Raw genomic sequence first — 23,782 nt, 5'->3', positions numbered from 1 at the left:
AGCAGGAGAGCACAAGCAGGAGGAAGAGCAGGCAGAGGGAGAGGGAGAAGAGAGTGCAGAGAGCCCAGCGTGGGGCTCGACCCCAGGGCCCTGGGATCATGACCTGAGCCAAAGGCAGACAGATGCCTCACTGACTGAGCCACCCAGGCACCCCTCCAGAAGCTCTTACTCAGTATACTGTATTCTTACTCTCGATAGCTTTGCCCTGAATGAAAGATCCTTTCCTCCCGTCTTTTTACTGGGGTGAGGGTTAGGTTTATCTATGCCCTTAAGGACAGACAGGACGAGGCTGGCTAGAGGAAACCTGGAGACAAAAGCTCTCACACGTGAGAAGCCTGCTGCTTTCTCCTGGATCCTGAAGCTGAGCATACATCTGACCCCCTCAACTTAAAGGCCCAGGCATCTCTTTGCCACCTGTCCTTAAACACATCAGCATCGCCCTCCGCAACGCCCCTTCATGGAGAGACAAGTCGTCCAGTCGCTGGCCGGAGAACTTAGCCCTGCTAGGGCAGAGGGAGGGAGGGAAGGCTTACAGTTCTGGAGGGCCAGGTGCACTGGATATACCAACCTAGGGTAAAACTAGGCCACTTACCCAGTGCTTCTGGAAAATTCCTCAGGGCTGGCCTAACTAAAACCTAAGAAAGGGACAGCACAAGGTCAGAAGCAGGCAACCGTATTGGGAGGTAGGTGAACTGTCACCAGGGTTCCCCAGGGCATCTCTCATAGCCACTGCCCACATCCACTTTAAGGGATGAAAGCTACTTAACCTCACTGGCTGCCAGGCCCCTCCCCTCAACAACCCAGACCCTTGCTTATTCTTCAAGGGCCAGACCAAGTTCCACCTTCTTATCAATGTCAGAGGATCTTTCCCTCCCCTGTACTCCATTATTCAGCTGGCATACATTCAGCATAGAGTGGACAGCCCAGGATTTCTTTGTTCTAGATGCATGCCATTTTTCTCCCTCACTGAGCTCCTCGAGTGCAGAGCCAAGAGGAGGTGCCCTGTGAACTGAGTCTTAAAGGACAAGAAATTACCCTGATGTAGAGAAGAGGCAGGGATGCCCATTAAGAGACCCAAGGGTGCAAAGTATGTTTAGGGGATCCCATGGGCAAGTGGGGGAAGACACTGTCGAGACCAGGCCTTGTAGGACATGCTAAGGTATGTGGGTTTTTATATACAGAGCCCTGACCTCTTAAATTTGGTTCTAATCTCTGAGAGCAGGGCCTGAGCCCTGAGCATGTGCACTTCTCTTTGATGAACTGCTGGTTAGGAATCATGTGGGACTGAGGACAGACTAGTGAGGAATAAGAGGAAGCCACCAAGGAATCCGATGCAGGTGTCCTACCACAATGGATGGCCTCAACTAAGGAAGCAGTAGTGCGTATTGAGAAAAGACACACAAAGACCAGAGATAAAGGCCTAGTTCAGCAGAATCTGGCAGGTGGCTAGATGTGGGAAGAGGGGGCGAGGTGGGTTTCCCCAGGTTCTTCCTTGGGTGACTGAGTAGACAAGTGGATCATTAACTAAGAAAGGCAAGACAGGAGAAGCATGGGACACAAGATCAACTTGGACAACTACAGGTCTACATGCCATTCAAAGGGAAACTCTCAAGGCGGTTAGATACAAAGTCTGGGCTCAGGAGAGATATCTTGGGGTTCTCTAAATTTAATCCCTTAGTGCTACAGCAAAGAAAATAGAAGTATCTCTTGAACATTTAGTGGTACTTTTCAATAGAATGAGAATATGTCTAAGTGACTTGGTACAATACAATGCTAATTTGACAAACTCTTGATAGAGTTGTAACAAAACCGGAATAGGCCCAAGTACCCTAAGACAAGTATTTTTGTTCTAGTAATATAGACCCTTAAGAAGGTCGCAAATGTTGCAACAACTAAGTACACTCTCTTTTCCAGGGCCTGTCCCAATTTTCTTTTAATGGAGAACATTTACAATGAGTGCCATTAAGGGAGGCTGAAATAGTCCCAACTTACTGGGATTTTACATTTAGGATAAAAAAAAAAAAATACAATGCTTTTCTGAATTCCCCAAAACCCAGTGGATTCAGGACACTTATACTGGCATAGCATCATCTGGAAAACTCCCCTCACCATCTGACACGCACAATACACCTACCAGACACACTCACTGCTCTGTCGTGTTAATTACCCAACTTCAGAGACCATAAACTTGTACTCAAAAGCAAACCAGTTTATTGCCTATAAATTCCAAGGAAAGAAGTGTTATTTAATGACTTCTCCTACTTATTCATGTGTAATTATGGACTGAGAGAAAGTACACCAATACGGAGTTCTGACTGAACATTATTTATTTTTCAAGATTTATTTGAGGGGCGCCTGGGTGGCTCAGTCGTTAAGCGTCTGCCTTCGGCTCGGGTCATGATCCCAGGGTCCTGGGATCGAGCCCTGCATCAGGCTCCCTGCTCCGCGGGAAGCCTGCTTCTCCCTCTGCCACTCCCCCTGCTTGTATTCCCTCTCTCGCTGTGTCTCTGTCAAATAAATAAATAAAATCTTTAAAAAAAAATTTTATTTGAGAGAAAGAGCACGTGTGCACGACCATGAGTGGGGGGAGGGGCAGAGGGAGAGAATCCCAAGCAAACTTCCCGCTAAGAGAGGAGTGATCCCATGACCTATGAGATCATGACCTGAGCCGAAATCACTAGTAGGACGCCGAATGAATGGCCCAGGCACCCTCTAACTGAACATTATTTAAATAGCATTAAAAGGCTGTTACAAATCTCAATTCCTTATCTTAACAGTTACACCGTAATAACTAATTAAATGTCACCCCCACTTCTTAAATCCACAACTTTCCTCACTTAGAAATGCCCCTCTGGGAAGATACTCAGCTGGAGGGCCCTTAGGGGAGATGTGTGCAATTCAGAAGCTGAAAAGAAATGATCAGACTGCAATCAATTTCCTTAACCACAGCTACAGGTTTCACTTTTGTAGCTATTTCCCTTCCTGATAGAAGCAATGGTTACATTCCCACTGTTGCCATCAATGCTGAATTTGCTGCTTGCTAATTAAAATATATTTAATGTTTTATTAACATTGTAATTCCTAAAAAGGGATGTGAAAAAAGGCTACTCCTTTTGGCAAATGCTTTTTATTTTATTTTTTAAGATTATTTTTGAGAGAGAGAGTGCGGGGGAAGGGGCAGAAGGAGAAGCAGACTCCCCGCTGAGCAGGGAGCCCAACGTGGGACTCCCAGGATCCTGGGACCACGACCTGAGCCAAAGGCAGACGCTAAACCAACTGAGCCACCCAGGCGCCTGGCAAATGCTTTTTTTTTTTTTTTAAAGATTTTATTTATTTTGAGAGAGAGAGAATGAGAGAGAACACATGAGAGGGGATAGGGTCAGAGGGCAAAGCAGACTCCCTGCCGAGCAGGGAGCCCGATGCGGGACTCGATCCCGGGACTCCAGGATCATGACCTGAGCCGAAGGCAGTCGCTTAACCAACTGAGCCACCCAGGCGCCCTGGCAAATGCGTTTTAAATTAAAGACTTGATCATACCCTGCCTAAAATAACTTCTCAGCCCAATATATGCAAATCACTCTACTTTTAATAATGTATCTTATACTATCTACAGACATTGTTACAAAGAAATTTTTGACTGTGAGTGTCCTGGATAATAGTTTTTGAGGAAATCTAAAGTTCTTTAAGATGTAATTCATTTGGGGCGTGTGGGTGGCTCAGATGGTTACACCTCTGCCTTCGGCTCAGGTCATGATCCCAGGGTCCTAGGATCAAGAGTCCCACATCCGGCTTCCGGCTCAGCAGAGAGCCTGCTTCTCCCTTTCCCTCTGCACATCCCCCTGCTCATGCTCTCTGTCTCAAATGAATAAATAAAAAAAATTAAAAAAAAAAAAGATGTAATTCATTTGATTTTTCAACATATTTCTTTCATCATCGAAAACGCCTTTTATTATTTCCACTCCATGTATTGATCAACATGCATCAATAATTTGGGTTTGTTTTTTAAACTAACCAGCTTAAACCCTGACTCTCAGAGCCAATGACCTGCATCATGTAACCAGCATTCCTCTACTGAACTAAAAGAATTTCCATCCACAATTCAATAAACTACATAGTCTTCCAAGCATCCTTGGAGTAAGAAAGGGGCATGGACCTTGGGATTTTAAGCTAGGGAGATTTAACTTCTTATCTCTCCCCACCCTGGTCAGCTTGCTACTCCACCTTAGGTAGCACTCAACCTATCAAAGCCTCACAATTCTCTCATTTGTAAAATAAAGATGACAATACACTAACTCTAAGTGTTATTGAAAGGAATTAATGTAAATGATCTAGCACTTAAAAGCATTCAGTTAATGTTACACATTTTCTCTAAGCTCCAATTTTTTTGAAAACCACAGTTAACTCCCCTCTCAGACCCCTGGAAGCCTGGGAACCCCAAACTAGGTCAAATGGGGTAGACTAGGAGATACCATACAGGGATGAATTAGGTCAAGACTCCTGTCCTTGAGGAGCTCAGAACCCAGTAGGAAAGGCAAGTCTAACACAAATCTGATTGGGACAAAATCTCAAAGAGAAACACAAAGAAAGTGCTGTGGTCACAAAAAGGAGGAAACAACTTACTCTGAAGGGGGATGGGGGCAAAGGCCTCACAGAGTAGCTGGCATTGGAAGTGAACCTAGGATTCCCCTGGAAGGGAGGAGAGGCAAGGGGAAGGCAGCCTTTCTCCAAGCAAGTGCAAAGGAAGACCATATAACAACTGAGTAAGAGCAGGGGGCTCTGGAATCAAACAGAAGTGAGATTACAGCTCACTCTCCCAAGCTAGGAAAACTGGGGCAACCCAACAAAATCTCTCAGCATTCCATTTTCCCACCTACAAAATGGGAATGTCTACTTTTCAGGGAAGATTAAACATGATTATGAATGTGAAGTACATGGCTGCACAAAGTAACAGTTTTAAAAAAAAGGTAGCTACTGTGATTTGCAAGGGTAGTGGGAAAATAAGGGGTGGGACGTGAGGCTAAACAGATTACTTTCAGCCAGCCTAAGAAGGGTCTTACATGCTAAATAAGAAGTTAGGATTAACTGCTGAGGACAGTAAGATCACAGAGGCTTCAACAGGAGTGAAAAGATTAAATATTTGCTTTAGAAAAAGAATTCTGGTGTCCAAGAAGGGGAGTCAGAGGAGAACAGTAGTACTTGGAAAGGCATCTGAGAGATGAGGATATGGATTCTGGTAATTGCTGTAAGATTAGGAAGGAAAGCACACTCAAGAACTCCCTCTAAAGTAAAATCCACAAGTCTTAATGGGTGACCGCAAGTAGTGTACGGAAGTAAGTGAATAACAGTCCTCTCATCTGGATGACTGGTGGGTGAATGGTGGTGTCACCGGCAGAAAAAAGATGAGAAGAAGTCTGGAATCTGCTGACTATTCTTTTGTGCCCACTTCCAATCCAGTTTTATGAAGTTAAATGCCGTCCCCAGCCCTTAGTGAACAAAAGAAAGGAAACGTTCCCAGGGAGGGAGGGCCCAGAGGCTATGACTCCAAGTTCAATGTCTAGTTCCACCAAGCCCAAGAGGAACCCCAGCTCTTTATCTCCTCTCAGGAAATCAGCTCCTGTGTCTTTTTTATTTCCGGCCCGGTGCAACCCGGCAGCACTATCCAGGCGCGGACTCACAAATCTTGACGAGGTTGGCTCCGGAGGACGGCAAACATACTCGGGAAAGAATTTAGCCAGTTTAGCATCTGTATTCCTCACCAAAGGAGCCACTTAGCAAGAAGGCACCCCGCTGCATGCAAGATACAAAGTACCAAGTTATTTTTATAAACTTTGGCCAGTTTGGGTTCGAACGATTGAAGCCAACCCCCACCCCATCCCCCAAAATGGCACTTTTGCTTCGGCAGGGAAAGGAGATCCTGATGATTGTTAAGTGGTAGGTTGAAAAGGAGACGGGGAAGAAGAACAGCGCCGCGAACGCGGCCGACCCCACGCCTTCCTGGAGTTGGAACTTGCCCGCTGTGTGACTCTGCAGTCACAAGGCGACAGTTTGCTAGGACCCAGAGCAATTTCAAACGACCCACCAACAAACTGACCTAACTTTTGTCGCCTGGCCTCCTCCTTCCTTCCCCAGCCCGAGCCTCCCAACCTCCCGGCCTCCGGAGCTCTAAAGCCGGCGCGCTGCGGCCCAGGGCGGGGCGGCTCCGCGGCGCGGGCTCCCGGCCGGAGCTCCGGCGCTCGGGCCTTCCCCGAGGGCGCCCGGTTTGGGACCTCCCGGCCGGGCCCCCACATCAACGCCGCCCCCGGTCCGGGAGGCGGCCACCGTGAGGAGGACCTGGCTGGGTTCCGGGCGGAGGGCGACGTGAACGCCCGGAACCGGGCGGAGGGGCCAGCGGCAGCTCCCAGCGCGGCCTGGCGCTCCCGCCCAGGCTGCGGCCTAGGCGGCCCCGTTACCTCCCTCAGCCCGCGTGCGGGCAAGGGGGCGGTGGGGCCACACAGGGACGGGAAACCGAGCGGCGACGCCCCGAGGAGTCCCGGCCCGCCGCGGGGACCCTGGGCCGGGACGCCGCCCCCCCCCTGCCCGGCCGGCGCCGGAGAATGGCTTTTACCTTCATCAGCCTCCTGCTGGCCGCCATCTTGGATCTGGTGCTGCTGCTTTCCCAGAATGCATCGCGGTCCGCCGGGCGGCTGCAGCCCCCGCACTTCCTGGAACGGGGGAGGGGCGGGCGACGTGCGAAGTGCCTACTGTGTGCCACTACGGTACTGGGCGAACACAGATGAACGGGACTGGCAGTCACCCTGCCTTTACCGGACGTCCAATACGGAGGCAATTACAAAAGTCCTTGGCACATAGTAGGTGCACAATAAATATTGGTTGCATAAGATCATTGAATAACCAAGATTATTTCTGACACTGATAAGTGCTGGGAAGAAAAGGAAACTGAGGGGCGCCTGGGTGGCTCAGTCAGTACAGCGTCTGCCTTCGGCTCAGGTCATGATCCCAGGGTCCTGGGGTAGAGTCCTGCATGGGACTCCATGCTCCGCAGGGAGCCTGCTTCTCCCTTTCCCTCTGCTGTGCCCCCTGCTTATTCTCTTTCTCTCTCTCTCCCTCTCTCTTTGTCAAATAAATAAAATCTTAAAGAAAAGAAAAGAAACCTGGGTGAAACCTAGTTGATGGGAAAGTGACTGTGGGGACCTACTTTTTTTTTTTAAGAGTTTATTTATTTGTTTGACAGAGAGATATAGCGAGAGAGGGAACACAAGCAGGGGGAGTGGGAGAGGGAGAAGCAGGCTTCCCGCGGAGCAGGGAGCCCGATGCGTGGCTCGATCCCAGTACCCCGGGATTATGACCTGAGCCGAAGCCAGAGCTTAACGACTGAGCCACCCAGGTACCCCAGAGACCTACTTTAAAAAAAAAAAAAAAGATTTTATTTATTTATTTGAGAGAGAGAGCAGCACGAGAGGGGGGAGGGTCAGAGGGAGAAGCAGACTCCCTGCTGAGCAGGGAGCCCCATGTGGGACTTGATCCTGGAATTCCAGGATCATGACCTGAGCGGAAGACAGTTGCTCAACCAACTGAGCCACCCAGGCGCCCTTTGGAGACCAACTTTTCATTGGGAAGTCAGGGAAACCTCACTGAGGAAATAGTAAAATAACAGCTAACACTGGAACCTCAAATGCCAGCTGACCCCTCCTGTGCCTTATTTTCCTTAATCTTTGAAACCACTCTATGAGATGGCTACCGTTAACAACACATCTCACAGGAAACAGAAGCATAGAGAAGGCCAATGATTTGCCCAAGTTCATGTAGCCGGCTAGGAACAGAGACTGACCTGCTGGCTTCAGGTCCAACTCGGGAACTTGAAGGATGGGATGGAGCAGCTGAGAGACTGGGAGGAGATTGTTTCAAGCAGGAGAAAAGACACTGGCAAAGGCCATGAGGCTGTCTGGTTGGCCAGAATGGAGTAAGAAGTTAATAGGGAGGGGCGCCTGGGTGGCTCAGTTGGTTAAGCGACTGCCTTCGGCTCAGGTCATGATCCTGGAGTCCCGGGATCGAGTCCCGCATCGGGCTCCCTGCTCGGCAGGGAGCCTGCTTCTCCCTCTGACCCTCCCCCCTCTCATGTGCTCTCTCTCTCTCATTCTCTCTGTCTCAAATAAATAAATAAAATCTTAAAAAAAAAAAAGAAGTTAATAGGGAGCAAGGGAGGCAGGTGACAGACCAGGACAGCCTTAAAAGAACAGAAGGGGGTTGGCTTTTCTTCTGTACTCTGCGAGAGACCTCGGTGGATGTGTGTAGCAGCCACATCGTCAGATGTACGTGTTTAAGGAAAGTACTATGATTGGAGAATGAAGAATGGGGAGGGATAAGCAGGGGAGTAGGGGCCATTTGGAAGCCTACTGTAGCCAATCGGCAAAACTGATGGTGGTTTGGACACCGGGTAGCAGTGCAGGCAAAGAGAAGGGTCCAGGGGCGCCTGGGTGGCTCAGTCATTAAGCGTCTGCCTTCAGCTCAGGTCATGATCCCAGGGTCCTGGGATCGAGCCCCGCATCGGGCTCCCTGCTCTGCGGGAAGCCTGCTTCTCCCTCTCCCACTCCCCCTGCTTGTGTTCCCTCTCTCGCTGTCTCTCTCTCTATCAAATAAATAAATAAAATCTTAAAAAAAGAGAGAGAGAAGGGTCCAGCTTCAGGACACATTTAGGCCTTGTGAAGGAGTTTTTCTCCATTCTAACAGCAATGAGTTTCCCATGAAAGGAGAGAAGAGAACTGGAGATTATGTAGCCTGGAATGGGGTTGGCCTTCCACACAGTGTCCTCGGAGCCCAGGCTTGACACAGGTTGGGGGGGACAAGATGACAAGCTTCACGCAATCAAGGTTCTGTCTGCCTTTTATCTCCCCCCACCCAGGGCTGGCATGCAGTGGGTGTTCAATAAACATTCAGCAGATGTGTGAGGGACTCCATCCGCTAGCTCCCTAGAGGCATGGGGGACTTGGAAGTCTGGCCTAGTGACTGGCTCCATGCTCCTACTGTGTACACTAAGCCTGGTGCTATGTAGGTCCAGGTCAAAGAAAGAACACAACTTTCTTGGGACCTACCTCCTCCTATAGAGAAACACAGAGGGAAAGGGAGCCCCGCCCTGAACAATTCCAAGTCGGTTGGAATGCGCAGTGCATACCCTTAACCTGGACACGTGAAACTGGGAATGGAAGATGAAGTCAGAAGAGGCCAAGTGCCAAGAACTAGCCTCTGCCATGGCATCTTCCTATGCCCTCCCATCACCCTGCAAGATTGCTTCCTCGCAGGTGAGGAGCAAAGGCTCTGAGCAGCAGAGTACCGTTGTTAAACAAGCACGCAGAAAATGTACCCAGCCCCAGTGGAAAAGATACCTGGTCTGTGGGGCCCCTCTCCTGCTCTAAAACTTTTATTGCTCCCCATGGCAGGCCTGGCTTCTGGTTACACCAGCCCCCTTCCACTGAGACAAACCATGTTCATTTGGACCTGGCTTTTCATCTGGACCTCACTTCCCTGAGCCTTCCATTAAAAGTGGCTTCTTCCTCCTCTTCTTCCAGTCCTCGTCCTCTTCCTGGACTACCCTTTGGCTAGAACTCACCACATGCTTCTTCTTCTCCAAGTCAGCACAGGGTCTTGGGTGCTCACCTGCTAGAGAGGGAGATACAAAGGTAGCACCTGCCCTCAAGTAACTTGCAGCATCCTGGGGAGGCACTGAGAAGAACGCCAGAATGTGGCAATGGTCGGGTGAGGTATGGGAGCCCAGGGGAGAAGCCTGACAGGGGCTGAAGAAGGGGCAAGGGATGGAAGGAGCTCCTCGGCAGGCTGACTGTATGCCTGGCACTGGGCGCTGCACATTTACACCCACCACCAAGTTCACTGGCACCACAGAGCAGTGCTAAGATGTTCCATTTCACAGATGAGGAAGCCAAGGCCCTGAGAGTGGTAGCTTGCCCTTCATCACCCCGCTAGGAAGAGGGGCTCCAGAAGTTAGACCCTGATCTGGTTCATGCTGGTGAGCCTCTGCCTTGACCTCCTTCTGCTGGCCCAAAACCTCACATCCTACATCTCTCCCTTCCCAAGACCAGTGCTCCCACCACACCACACCCCCTGCCTCTGTCCTTGGTGCTCCTTTGTCCTCTGTCCTTTGCCTGTGATGCCTTTGTCATTCTTTCCCAGCAACACCACCTTATCCATTTGGCAAATGCTAATTCTTCTCCTTCTCCTTCTCCTTCTCCTTCTCCTTCTCCTTCTCCTTCTCCTCTTCCTCCTCCTCCTCCTCCTCCTCCTCCTCCTCCTCCTCCTCCTCCTTCTTCTTCTAGTAGGCTCCATGCCCAACACAGAGCCCAACATGAGACTTGAACTCACAACCCAGAGATCAAGACCTGAGCTCAGATCAAGAGTCCAATTGAGCCAACCAGGCGCCCCAAGTGCTAATCATTCTTGAAGACTCAGCTCACAATGCTTGTTCACTTGGTTGACCTGACAGCTGGGTTCCCGTGAGTGCAAATGTACAAGTGTTCTATTGACTCTCCCAACAGCCCTCTGAGGTCAGAACTGTTATCAGCCCCATTTACAAAGGAAGAAACTGAGGCTCAAGGGGTCAATTTTCAGCCACCCGGCTGGTCAGAAGGTCAAGCCCAAGTCGGCTCTTCGACTGTGAGGGGGAAACTAAGGTCTAGAAGGCTCAGCTGACCTAATGGGCTCCTTCTTTCCCTTCTACCCTCCCTCCCAACCTCCCTGTTTCCTTCCATCCTCCCTTCACAAATCCCATTGGGGGTTTGTGCTTAGTGAATGAGGAAATTCACATGGTGCCCGGCCACCCTGCCCTGACTAGATTGGGTACTCAACAAACAGTTGGTGAAGGACTGTCCCTTGGGGTTGCCTGGGTGGCTTAGTCAGTTAGGCGTTTGATTCTTGATTTTGGCTCAGGTCATGATCTCAGGGTCATGAGATGGAGCTCTGCGTCGGGCTCTATGCTCAGCAAGGAGTCTGCTTGAGACTCTGTCTCTCCCTCTTTCTCTGCCCCTCCCGCCGCTCTCATGCTCTCTCACTCTCTCTCTCTCTCTAAAATAAATAATTCAAACTTTGAAGTGAAAAAAAAAAAAAAGATTGTCCCTGACTTAGAGCAATGACCAAATGACTGGACCAAAGGTATTGCCACTGGTGTCAGGAAGAAGGTAGATCAGGCCTTGTGCTTCAGGCTGCCAAAGGAGGGCAGAGGGAAGAGGTGCCGAGGGGAAAGAAGTGGAGATGGCAGAAGATGGAAGCTAGGTCTGTCCTGGAACCAGGGCATAGCTGGAAACACTGATGCTGCCAACAGCCACCGGGTCCTCGGGAAGGAGCGGCCATTTGTCTGAAGGCTTGCGGACGACCGTTCCACTCAGACTGCCAGAGCCAGTGGGCCAGCCTATAGTGGCAGCAGTTCAGAGCCCAGACTTCGGTCATACAGGCATGAGCACAAGTCCCTGTGTGACCCTGAGCAGTTGCTCCTCTGGGGAGGACAGAGCCAGGCTCCCCGACTATAGGGAGGACTCCAGGAGAAGCCCACAACATGTAGGTAGGAGCAGGCTGGCCACCCACAGGGACACGTGCCTGAGGAGCTGGGCCAGTGCTGCTGGGAGGGAAAGAGCAGCCCGGCAGGCCGGGGAGCCCCAGCCAGAGAGCGAACACACTTGTCCTTCCCTCCCTAGGAGGGCATGGAGTAGGCCACACACGGCCTCAGGGCCTGGGAGGTGGACCCAGACAACAGCATGGGTCCTCCCCAGGTGCCCAGCCCCGTCCAGGAAGGGGCCAGTGCTGGGGGTTCCAGGCCTACCCACCACTTAGAGGGAGAAGACCTGGTCGGGCCCCTGCTGACTGACCCTTCCTTCCCCCTCTGAACTCCTGTTTCTCTTCAGGCCACTGAGGACTGGGACACAAATGCGAAGAATCAACGTCAGACCCTCATGGGCGTGCCCTGGGTGGGGCGGGCATGGGAGCGAGTAGTGCAGGCAGCCAGACCACAGAGCGCTGGGGGCTTGGCAGGTCCTACTGCCGAAATCTGATCTGAGCTCTGGGCAGCCCTCCTGCCCTCTCCTGCCTTGGCTCCCAAGGAAGCCTGCTCTGGCAGGGCTCTTCGCCCCATTGGCACCATACCCCACACTCACAGCCCCCTGCCCATGATTCACATTTACTATAGTCTTTTGCCATTATCTGTGTTTAACCTCTGTGTCCTCCCCTGGACTATAAATTCCATGAGGACAGAGACCACACCTGGCCTGCATGCCTCTGTCTTCTTCAGTCATGTATTTATTGAATATGTGCTAGGCACTATTCTAGATGCTGAGGAGACATCAGAGGACAGATAGGAAACACATTGACCCAGGGGCGCCTGGCTGGCTTAGTCGGAAGAGCATGCAACGCTTGATTTCAGGGTCGTGAGTTCGAGCCCCACGTTGGGTGTAGAGATTACTTAAATAAATAAACATGGGGTGCCTGGGTGGCTCAGTGGTTAAGCGTCTGCCTTCGGCTCAGGTCATGGTCTCAGGGTCCTGGGATTGAGCCCTGCATCGGGCTCTCCACTCAGCGGCGAGTTTGCTTCTCCCTCTCCCTCTGTGCTCTCTCTCACTTTCGCTCTCTCTCAGATAAATAAAATCTAAATAAATAAATAAATAAACTTACTACATAAATAAACTGAAGTAAAAACATGTAAACAAGTAAAGAAAACCCTTTGTTTAAAGAAAGAAAAAGGAGCACCTGGGTGGCTCAGTCGTTGAGCGTCTGCCTTTGGCTCAGGACATGATCCCAGGGTCCTGAGATCAAGCCCCGCATCAGGCTCCCTGCTCCGCAGGAAGCCTGCTTCTCCCTCTCCCACTCCCCCTGCTTGTGTTCCCTCTCTAGCTGTCTCTCTCTCTGTCAAAAAATAAATTAAAAATTTTTCCTTTTAAAAAACGGAAAAAGATGGGGCGCCTTGGTGGCACCGTTAGTTAAGCGTCTGCCTTCAGCTCAGGTCATGATCTCAGGGTCCCAGGATCGAGCCCCATGTCGGACTCCCTGCTCAATGGGGAGTCTGCTTCTCCCTCTCCCTCTGCTGCTCCCCCTGCTTGTGCTCTCTCTGACAAATAAATAAATAAGATCTTAAAAAAAAAAAAGGAAAAAGGAAAAAAAGAAAAAGAAAAGGAAACACATTGACCCAAAAATAAGGGATGTAGAGTGGAAGCTGGGGCTACAGGGGTCTGTCTGGAAGCTTAAAATCCTCCAGTGGGGGGCGCCTAGGTGGCTCAGTCAGTTAAGCATTTGACTTGATTTTGGCTCAAGTCTTAATCTCAGGATCCTGGGATCAAGCCCCACATTGGGCTCCACGCTCAGTGCGGACTCTGCTTCTCTCTCTCCCTCTGCCACACCCCCCACTTGTGTGCTCTCTGTTTCTCTCTCAAATAAATAAATGAAAAAAAAATTTTTTTTAATCCTCCCGTGGGCTGGCTCTCTGGATGGAGTCTTCACCTCTCATGAAGGCCAGGCAAGCTCTGCAAAGCTCCAGGAATGGGTGGCAGAGCTGAAACAGGGCCAGGCCAGGTTGGCAGAGGAAGGATGTGAACCAGACTGCCCAGGATCACATACCCCATAACCACATGGTCCAAAGGTCACAGACCGGTGCTGGGGGGAGAGGCAGCATGGAGTATAAGGCTGGTGATGTGGGGTAAACTAAGATGTGAGGGGCACAGGTGCCTTCTCTCGGGGTCAATGGAATCACCGAGTGTCAGGGCAATGTGTGTTTGCATGTAATAGATAGAAGGGGCTCTAACCCAGAGGTTTCCAAACTTGCTTCTAGCGGTATACCTCTTTATTAAGCCAAAGTCTTCCTTAGAACCTAAAGAATGACACTAACAGGGTCTCCTGGGTGGCTCAATTGGTTAAGTGTCTTCGGCTCAGGTCATGATCCCAGGGTCCTGGGATCAAGCCCCGCGTCAGGCTCCTTGCTCGACAGGGAGCCTGCTTCTCCCTCTCCCACTCCCTCTGCCTGCCGCTCCTTCTGCTTGTGTGCATGCTCTCTCTTTTAAATAAATAAATAGGGGCACGTGGGTGGCTCAGTTGGTTGAGTGTCTGCCTTTGGCTTGGGTCATGATCCCAGGGTCCTGGGATCTAGCCCCACGTCCGGCTCCCTGCTGAGCAGGGAGACTGCTTCTCACTTTGCCCCTGCCGCTCCCCCTGCTTGTGCACTCTCGCGCTCTCTCTGTCAAATAAATGAATGGAATCTTTAAAAAAATAATAAATAAATAAATAAATAAAATCTTAAAAAAAAGAATGACACTAACAAGTGAACATGCTCTGTTGAAGCAGGTAAGGGCAGTGTTTCTCCTTCAGCGCCAGGCACATTCCCCCACCTCCAACAATCCTACAATATTTCTCAGGAACCCTGAGGCTCTAAGGAACCCAGTTTGAAAGCCACCCATGTAATCCATCTCTTTCATATAGGCAAGAAAGCTGAGACCCAGAGAATGCATCTACATGGTCTGTGCTCTCCCTGAGCTCAGAGTTGATGGGGGTGACAGGCAGGTCATTAACAGTCACTGTACAACAGGATGAGTGTGGGGGTAGCAGAAGCCTGGCATTGCAGAAGCCCTGGTTTGCTCATCCACTCAACCCACATTCTAGAACGCCTCTGACATGCCACAGGTGGTGCCAGCCCAAGCAGCAGCTGGATGGTGACTGCGGGGTTCCCAGAGACTCAACCCAGGGTCCTCTTCCTTGGCAACAGCCTGCTCTCCCGCCCTAATGGTTGGTGGTCCCTCTAGAAGCCGAAGCAGACATCCAGGCTGTGGAGCGCCCCCCACCACTGCCTTGAAGTGACAATCCAGCTCTAGCCTCAGCTGCCCGTGTGCCCCCACCAAGCCTCGGGTTCTCCTCTGTCAAACAGAGCTGCAGTGAGGATTCCATGAAGATACTCTGCCTGTGGCTGCCACATCCAGTGGCCCAGTGCCAGTTCAAGGCTAAGGCCATCCCTGCATCACTCCACCCCCCATATCCACATCGCCTCTCTAAGAGAACATCTGGAGTCACAATTCTCTGTGTTCTTGTTACATATCACTGCCCAAAGGTATCGATCTCCCACGGCGCACCAGTGGTTCAGGGGAACTGGATTTGAAAAACGTGAGTAGAACAGAAAGGGTGGAGCCCACAGAGCCACATGCTGAATGAACAGGACATGTGCTTCTCTGAGCCTCTGTCTCCCCACCTGTGAGATGGGGCCAAGGTCACCTGCCCACCTACCTGGGGAAATGACTGTGTGACAGGGCCTGAAACATAGAGAAGCCATAGATTCCATAGACAGAGAAGCAAAGGGGTTTCTAATGTGACCACAACATCAGGGTCTAGATGCAAATAGCCAGGTATCGATGTCCATCTGCCTCTCCCAGGAGCCGCTTGGTGCTGGGACAGGAAGAACAGGGAGGAGCTGGACTTAAGTAGGGCTCCTGATCTCCCCAGCCACATAGGTGGCCGGGCCTGGAGAGGCCATGAGTGTGTGAGTGTGTGTGTGTGTGTGTGTGTGTGTGTGTGTTACACAGCTTTGGATCCTGCCAACATCTCTAATGAGGTCTGGCCCTCACTCCAGCCTAAGGTGTCTGCCCAAGGCCCTGATAGGCAGCCCAGAGCCTGGGGCTTCAGCCCTTGATCCCAGGTGGTACCTGAATGCGGGAGGTAGGCAGGCTGGGTGGCCTGGTTGGACAGGGCCCTTCCTGCTTGCCTATCCCTCCTTTTTGGGGAGGGACTTTTCACTTACTCCTTCTCTGAAACCACTCTGGGCAGGGACACTAATATATATCAGATACATCCCTATTCCAAATGGAGGGGTGCCAGGTAGGGTAATCAGGGCTGTAGAGTTCTTGGGGGCCCAGACCCAGCCCGGAGAGTCAGAGAAGGCTTCCTGGAGGAGGAACGGCTAAGCTGAGGCTAAAGGACAAGACAAGGTTAGCACTAGGTAAGTGGACAAAAACTCTTGCTCCACTGAGGCTTGAGACCTCTCATCTGTAAAATGGGTGGTGTAAATAATGAATGGCAAGCATTTAGTACTGAGCATGGCACATAGTAGGTTTTTGGTCTGCAGGCGGCATTGTTGTTATTTTTGTGTTGAGCAATGTAGGCATCCCAGGCAGGGGGAAAAAACACATGCAAAGGCCCAGAAGCCTTTGAGGCTGGGGATTCTTTAGATTCCTGGAAGAAGCGAGAGTCTAGGCCAAGCCCTGGGTGGGAAGATGAGAATTTACACAGACCTTGATGCACCTCCTATTGCACACCTGGCCACCAGCTGACAGAGTCCTGGTGTCTCTCTCTCTAACCATGGAAGGCCGATGTTATCAAAACATCCATTGTGTAGAGGCCAGGAGAGGTGAAGTAGTCAGCCATGGTCACTCAGCCAAAGAGTGGCAGGGCCTGGATGGACACCCAGCTCTCTGAGGCTTCCCTTCTGCCATGAGAAATCCAGAGTGTGTCCCAGGGAGCACAAAGGGTACCTGTGCTCTCTCTACCACAGCTGCCCTGACCGGCCTCAGCCAAATCTCTGCTTGCCCACCTCAGGTTCTCTAGCTGCAAAAAAGGGATGGGGATTAAAATCAGTGAGCTGGGATGCCTGGGTGGCTCAGTCAGTTAAGCATCTCCCTTTGGCTCGGGTCATGGTCCCAGGTTCCTGGGATCAAGTCCCACATTGGGCTCCCTGCTCAGTGGGGAGCCTGCTTCTCCCTCTACCTCTGCTGCTCCCCCTGCTTGTGCTCTATGACAAATAAATAAATAAAATATTTTTAAAAAAATAAAATAAGGGGCGCCTGGGTGGCTCAGTCAGTTAAGCAGCTGCCTTCGGCTCAGGTCATGATCCCGGGGTCCTGGGATCGAGCCCCGCATCAGGTCCCTGCTCAGCAGAGAGCCTGCTTCTCCCTCTCCCTTGGCCTGCCGCTCTGCCTACTTGTGCTCTCTCTCTATCTCTCTGTCAAATAAATAAATAAATCATCTTTAATAAATAAATAAATAAAATAAAATAAAATCAGTGAGCTGCAACCAGAGCCTTGCTCTGTTCTAGGCACTGTGTGCTCCCACCTTGGTAAAACCTCACAAACCAAAGAAATGCATGCTCAGAGAGGTCAGGGAACTCCAGGAGGTCACACAGCACAGAAGGGGGCTGCATTATTAGCCCATTTTACAGATGAGGACATGGAAGTGGCACAAGAAGCTGAAGGACTGTTTGACTCCAAAGCACACCAACCCTAACCATCTGGCCACATGGCCCCTTGGAGAGCCATGGAAAGTTCTCTGACCTTGCTACCCTCAGGGAGATGGTGTCAGGAAACAGCTGGGCCCATAAACATCTGTGCCCTTACCTTTTGGAGAAGCAGGAAGCCCTGAGCACTCATGGGCCAGACAAAGGGTGGGCTGGGCACCTATGGCATCCCCATTCTCTCACCTCCCTCCCGGGCTAGCTCCCCATTCTGGGTTCTACTTGATTCTCTCTCCTTCTACAGAGGCAAAGTGTGAGACCCTCCCCTGAGAGAAAGACTGAGGAGTGGTCTTCACAGCTGCAACCCTAAGATTGGGCAAATGGAGTCAGAGTGCCCACGGACTCTGGAGGCAGAATTTTCCAGGTTTGACTCCCCACTAAGCTACTTCTGGGTAGTGTGACCATGAAGAGGTCCTTATCTCTCAGAGTGTCCTTGCAAGATGATCATAACAATGAACCAAGAAAACAGGCCAGGGCTTTGGTTCTCCAAGGTGGCCTTCTCCTTTTATCTCAGCTGGCATCATGCCCAGACTATGTGCCTAAGACTTCTCATCTATGTAAAAAAAAAAAAAAAAAAAAAAAGACGTCTCATCTGTAAAATGGGCATAGTAAGTTTGAATAGATAATGCATGCAAGTGCCCAGCTCCTCAGGGGTCCTTAGAAGGGTAGGCACCTTGGGGGTGCAGACACCAGATGCACCCTCCCCTAGTAGGTGTTCAGGGCTCACCTCCAAGTTTGGGGGTATTCTGTTGTGGTTCCCAGACACTTAGGCCAAACAGGCCACCGGAACCCGTGGCAGGGCCAGGCGGGATCTGCTCACACCCCATCCTGACCTTGATCCACACGTGGAGCTCCTCCCTCCAGGTCCAGAGCCGTGGCGGGGGCTTGCCCCGGTACAAGTTGGCCTGAAAGGTATTGTACAGTGCCTGGGAGAATATCCGCGGTGAGTCACAAAGGACATGACACCAGAAACAGGGAAGGGCCTGGGATCAGAGAGACCCCCGGGCATCCCAGAAAGGACATGGGCTGCGTTGAGCAAGGGTGTCTGGAGCCCAGCCCCCGCGTAGGCAGCCAGGAGAGGAGCTCAAGCTAGTGCCACCGCGGCAGAGGTGGGGGAAGGCTCTCAGAGGCGGAAGGGGCGCGCGGAGACCCCCCCGGGGGCGCCGGAAGGGGCGCGCGGGGCGGTTGGCCGCACCGGGGGCGGTGGCCGTTGGCTAGCAGCGGCCTGGGCCAGGCGAGGTCAGGCGTCTGGCCGGGCCGTGGCCACCATGACCAAAGACTCGCCCAGCCCTTCGGGCGGCGGCCGCGCGACACCCAAGAAGCCGGGTAGTCCGGGTCCGTCGGCGGCGGTGCTGGAGGAGCAAAGGCGGGAGCTGGAGAAGCTGCGGGCGGAGCTGGAGAGTGAGCGGGCGCGCGGGCGGGCGGAGAGGCAGCGCTTCGCGTCGCAGTCGCGCCAGCTGCGGGAGGCGGCCGAGCGGGAGCGGCAGCAGCTGGTGAACCATCTGCGCTCCAAGTGGGAGGCTCAGCGCGGCCGGGAGCTGCGGCAGCTGCAGGAGGACGTGCTGCGGGAGCGGGAGGCCGAGATCCGGCAGCTGCTGCGCTGGAAGGAGGCCGAGATGCGGCAGCTGCGGCAGCTGCTGCACCGCGAGCGCGACGGCGTCATGCGCCAGGCCCGGGAGCTGCAGCGCCAGCTGGCCGAGGAGTTGGTGAACCGTGGCTACTGTGGCCGCGCGGGAGCGCCCGAGGTCGCTGCTGCTCAGTGCCGCTGCCGCCTGCAGGAAGTGCTGGCACAGCTTCGCTGGGAAACCGACGGCGAGCAGGCTTCGCGCATCCGACACCTGCAGGCGGCGCTCGACGTGGAGCGCCAGCTCTTCCTCAAGTACATCCTAGAGCACTTCCGCTGGCATCCCGCTTTGCCCGGCTCCCCCGACCCCCAAGCCGTGTACTCTTCGGAAGGGCCGCTCCCCCATTCCGCCGACGACTCACGCGGGCCCCCAAAGTCCGTCTGTAGACTCGAATCCCTGAATGCTGACAGCCTGAGCGCTGGCGTCCGCCTGCGCTCCCGCTCCCGCTCCCTGGACGTGGTGCGGGCCGGGCGCTCCACCTCCCCGAACAGCCTGCTCCACACGCGCGCCAGCTCTCTCGACTCCTTGGCACCAGCGCGTTGCCGCTCGCTCGACAGCACCCTCATTTGCCCCAAGGCCCCCGAATCCGAGGAGCGGGCCTCCTCGCCGGACGCTTCCATCTTAGGCTCCCCGAGTCCCCCGCCGCCGCCGCCGCCGCCGCCGCCATCGGAGCCCAGGAGACCCAGCGATCCGCCAGAAGACTCCGGGAGCCAGCCCTACGAAGCCCTCATCCCCTCGCCGCCGGGTCTGGACTACCAGGAGCTGGTGAAGCAGAACTCGGAACTGTCCCAGGCGTTGCAGGCGCTAGCGCGCCGCTGCTCTGGCCTGCGAGAGGAGAACGCGCAGCTGCGGCGCGCAGGCTTCCAGGACAAGTCCGACGAGAAGATGAAGCGGCTCAAGGTGAAGCACGCGAAGCTTACAGGCCTCGCGCGGCGCCTAGAGGACAGAGCCCGAAAGCTGCAAGAAACCAACCTGCGGGCTGTGAGCGCGCCTGTGCCGGGCGAGAGCCGCGCTGGCCTGGACCTGTGCCAGGCCTTTTCCCGCCAGCGCGCCCGGGACTTGTCCGAGCAGGCGAGCGCGCTGCTGGCCAAGGACAAGCAGATCGAAGAGCTGCGGCAGGAGTGCCACTTGCTGCAGGCGCGCGTCGCCTCGGGCTTCGGCAGCGTCCCGCACGCTGGCGGGGGTGCCGCCCAAGCCCAAGCCCAGTGGCTCAACATCAGCGAGTTGGACCGGCTGCAGCGCGAGTCCCAGCGGGAGGTGCTGCGCCTGCAGAGACAGTTGACGCGGCAGCAGGCCGCGGGCAGCGCCCAAGCGGAGGCGGACAGCCAGAGCGCGCCAGGCGAGGAGGCGCGGCGCCAGGTGCAGGCTCTGGAGCTCGAGCTGGGTGCGCGGCGGCGGGAGTGCGAGGAGCTGGGCGCCCAGGCGGCAGCGGCGCGGCGGCGCGGCGACGAGGCTGAGGCGCAGCTGCAGGCGGCGCTCCGCGAGGGAGCGTGGCTGGCCCGGGAGAACGCGCGGTTGCAGGCCCAGGCCGGCTGGACGCGGAACGCCGAGAACGACGATGTGCGCGGGCAGCTGGGCCGCGCGTGCCAGGAGCGCGACGCCACCGGCATGCTGGCCGAGCAGCTGCTGCAGCAGGCGGCGCGCGGGCAGGACAGGCAGCAGCAGCTGCACCACGACCTGCAGAAGGCCCTGCACGATCTGCAGGCTGCTCGGGAGGAGATGCTAGCGCTGCAGTGTCAGCCTGCTCACCCTCCCCAGGAACCCCAGGAGGCCCCCCAAGTCCCCGGGTCTCAAGTTAGAGCTAGCGAAAGGACCGAGCTCCAGCCGGAGCCTGTAGGCCAAGCATCTTCACAGCCCAGCAGAGACAAACGGGAGAATCAGGAAGCTTCTCAGCCGGAAAGTCCAGTTGCCATCGGCGAGCCAGCCAGTGCCCCTCAAGTGCCTGACAGAGTCCTCCCAGCCAGTCGACCTCTGGACTCCAGGTACCAGGCCAAGAAAACTAGCTCCCAGTCGAACTCTTCCTCTGAGGTGGAGTCCATGTGGGCCACCGTGCCCTCTTGTCCTACTCTGGACATGGACACAGCCAGCGAGGTGGAGGATCTGGAGCCTGACGGTGTGTACTCCACCTTGGAAGTGGGGAGCTCAGAGGCCCCCCTGGCCCCCAAGGTCAAGATCTTTCTGGCTCGGTATAGCTACAATCCTTTTAAGGGGCCTAATGAGCACCCTGAGAGTGAGCTACCCCTCACAGCTGGGGATTATGTGTATGTCTTTGGGGACATGGATGAAGATGGCTTTTATGAAGGGGAGCTTGAGGACGGCCGACGAGGGCTAGTGCCCTCCAACCTGGTGGAACAGGTTGCAGACAGTGACATCCTGGACTGCCCGCCCCTCAGATCCCCTGACTTTGGCCCCACTCAGCTCCCACCTGGACAGGGCAAGTGTTTGAAGGAAGACACTGGCCACGGCTTCTTGCCTGGGAAAGTCCAGGGAGCTATGGACAAGGGGCCGTGCCAGATAGCGGGAGCAGGCTCCAAGGCAGAAGTGGCCACGGAGATCTCAGGTGCCAAGACAGAAGACAGCTGGCTCGGTGCGCTGCAGTGTGTGAAGGAGAAGGGCTTCTCCAGACCCTTTCTAGGGGCCAGAGGGGCTCTTTGCACGGCCCCCATGCAACTACACCTGCAAAGTGTTGCAGCCACATCGGCCAAGATTGCCTGGGTCTACAGCAGCAGCCACCTCCATGTGGTGTATCTCAATGGCCAGGAGCACGCCCTGACCCCCGCGGGTGTGAGCTGCTACACCTTCCACGGCCTGCATCCTGGCACGCGGTACCAGGCCCGCGTGAAGGTGCAGCTGCCGTGGGATTCCCTGCAGGTGCCCTGGGAAACGTCCTCTACCCTCACCTTTGACACACCCCTGGCAGGACCCCCTGACCCTCCACTGGATGTGCTGGTGGAGCGCCATGCCTCCCCGGACCTCCTGGTGGTCAGCTGGCTCCCTGTAACCATTGACTCTGCTGGGTCCTCCAATGGAGTCCAGGTCACGGGTTACGCGGTATATGCTGATGGGCTCAAGGTTGCGGAGGTCGCTGATGCCACTGCTGGGAGCACCCTGTTGGAATATTCCCAGCTCCAGCTGCCCCTGATGTGCCAGAATGTCTCCGTGAGAACCATGTCGCTTTGTGGTGAGTCCCTGGATTCGGTGCCAGCCCAGATCCCTCAGGACTGTTTCACCTGGCACCAATTGCCAGGGACTTCTTCCTTTAGCTACCCCTGTGGTGACCCATCTACCTGCAGGGTCACTGTCCCCGTCTGTTCTCAGAGGCTGGCACTGGCTCCCCTGAGTGCCACAACCAGCCCCCACACTCCTGGAAGCTGCGGAGACCCCCAGGCCGAGTTTCTAGAGGCCTTCCCTGAAGAACCCCCAAGGAGGCAATCCCCAATGTCCAAAGTGAGTCCAGAAAGAGAATGTGCAAGTGCAGGGTGTAGCAGCCAAGCCCAGGGGCCTACTGACGCCCGGGAGGTCTACAGAAAGGCCCTGCTCTTTCAGCAGGGCTCCCCCAACCACGCACCCCCTCTGCCCAGTGGCCAGTCAAGGGGAGAAGACCGCTACTGGCACATGGGCCCCAGACAAAGCCCTGCTTCGGGAGTCATCCATCTGTTTCCGGAGCGCAGGCTCAACAAAGAACCTTATCAGGGAAAGGCTGCCCTTGAGAAGGTCCTTAGGCAAAAGCAAGATACCCAAGTGCTGGTCCCTCCCCGGCTGGACACCAGCCAACCGTCTGTGTCCCACTTCCATTACACTTTGCAGCAGGAGGAGGCAGTGTGCTTTAGTCCATGGGGCACAAAGAGGCGAGCGCAGAGAAAGGAGTTTAGGACCCAGAATGGGAGAGCTCAGGCTCTGGGGGGCAAGAGAATGTGCCAGCTCCCAGAGTCCAGCCCTGCACTTTGTCCAGCTCCATCCAGCAAAGTCATTAAGATGCCCAAGGGTGGCCCGTCGCCACTGGGGACAGGGGTGGACACTCTGGTCAGGGTCTTTGTGGCCCTCTTTGATTACGACCCTCTGGTGATGTCTGCCAACCCCGAGGTTGCAGAGGAGAAGCTGGCCTTCCAGAAAGGGCAGTTGCTGAGAGTGTGGGGCTCTCAGGACCCCTGTGGCTTCTACCATGGCGAATGCAATGGGCAAGTGGGCAACATACCTGGGCACCTGGTGGCTGAGGTGAAGGTGGACACAGAGCAGGTCGGTGGGAGGTGGCATTTGCCAGTGCAAGGGTACCTGCCCCCTGTGGCCCACTTCGATGATTTTGGGGGCCTCACCAGCCCCCAGGGCTCCTTTCCTATGCCCCAAGGAAACCCCAGGATGTCACTGCTGTGGACTCCAACAACCATGATGGCAGCTTTGGACTATGACCCCAAGGATGGGCGAGCAGGAGGCCAGGCGAAGGACAAGCTGTCACTGAGGGCAGGGGATGTGGTCACGGTCTACGGGCCTGTGGATGACAAGGGATTCTATTATGGGGAGTCAGGTGGTCACAGGGGCCTGGTCCCAGCCCACCTGCTGGATCACCTTTCCCTCCATGGAGAGTGAGCAAGGCTCCCGCCAGTGTGGTGGCCCCTGGCCACGCACGTCCCGCCCAAGGAGAAGCAAGCACTGGGACCCTACCTGCAGCACCCCTCCTCACCTCCGTGAGCAGCACTTGCTCCAAGCGTCACTGTGGCAAACTGACGGCAGTCCCCGGGTGTCCCCTAGCCTCTGAGAGGAGCAGGGCTTAAGTCTGAACTGAGCTGTTGCCCCAAAGAAAACAGAACAAGCAGCCCGTGAGAGTCCGACAGGCCATTTTGGAGTTGTCAGTGACCATGACGATGTTTGGAGAAGTGCCTTTTTCTGTGCTCAGTATGCATTTTCTCTA

The 23,782-nt window shown here is 54.2% G+C and overlaps 2 protein-coding genes across 3 annotated transcripts in view; one reads left to right on the top strand and one right to left on the bottom strand.

The window, feature by feature from the left end:
• Nucleotides 1-6,659, bottom strand: part of UBE2L3 (ubiquitin conjugating enzyme E2 L3) — a 56,800-nt gene extending 50,141 nt beyond the window's left edge. The window contains exon 1 of one of the 2 annotated variants that reach the window (XM_034989198.1): nt 6,605-6,659. In XM_034989198.1, coding sequence (XP_034845089.1) covers nt 6,605-6,631 — 27 coding nt within the window. In that variant the 5' untranslated portion in view covers nt 6,632-6,659. The remainder of the gene's footprint in view (nt 1-6,604) is intronic. The other variant, XM_034989199.1, reaches the window with a different exon arrangement.
• Nucleotides 6,660-18,519: 11,860 nt separating this feature from the next.
• On the top strand, nt 18,520-23,460 carry LOC117999753 (RIMS-binding protein 3A-like). Its single transcript, XM_034989091.1, has one exon. It carries the CDS (start codon nt 18,520-18,522, stop codon nt 23,458-23,460), a length of 4,941 nt encoding a protein of 1,646 aa, XP_034844982.1.
• Nucleotides 23,461-23,782: the final 322 nt, after the last annotated feature.

The sequence above is a fragment of the Mirounga leonina genome, unplaced genomic scaffold, assembly GCF_011800145.1.
Source record: "Mirounga leonina isolate KUSES-001 unplaced genomic scaffold, KU_Mleo_1.0 Mir_481, whole genome shotgun sequence".
In the NCBI taxonomy this organism is placed as follows: Eukaryota; Metazoa; Chordata; class Mammalia; order Carnivora; family Phocidae; genus Mirounga; species Mirounga leonina.
The sequence above is the reverse complement of the archived record's forward strand: the minus strand, read 5'-3'. Positions and strand labels throughout refer to the sequence as shown.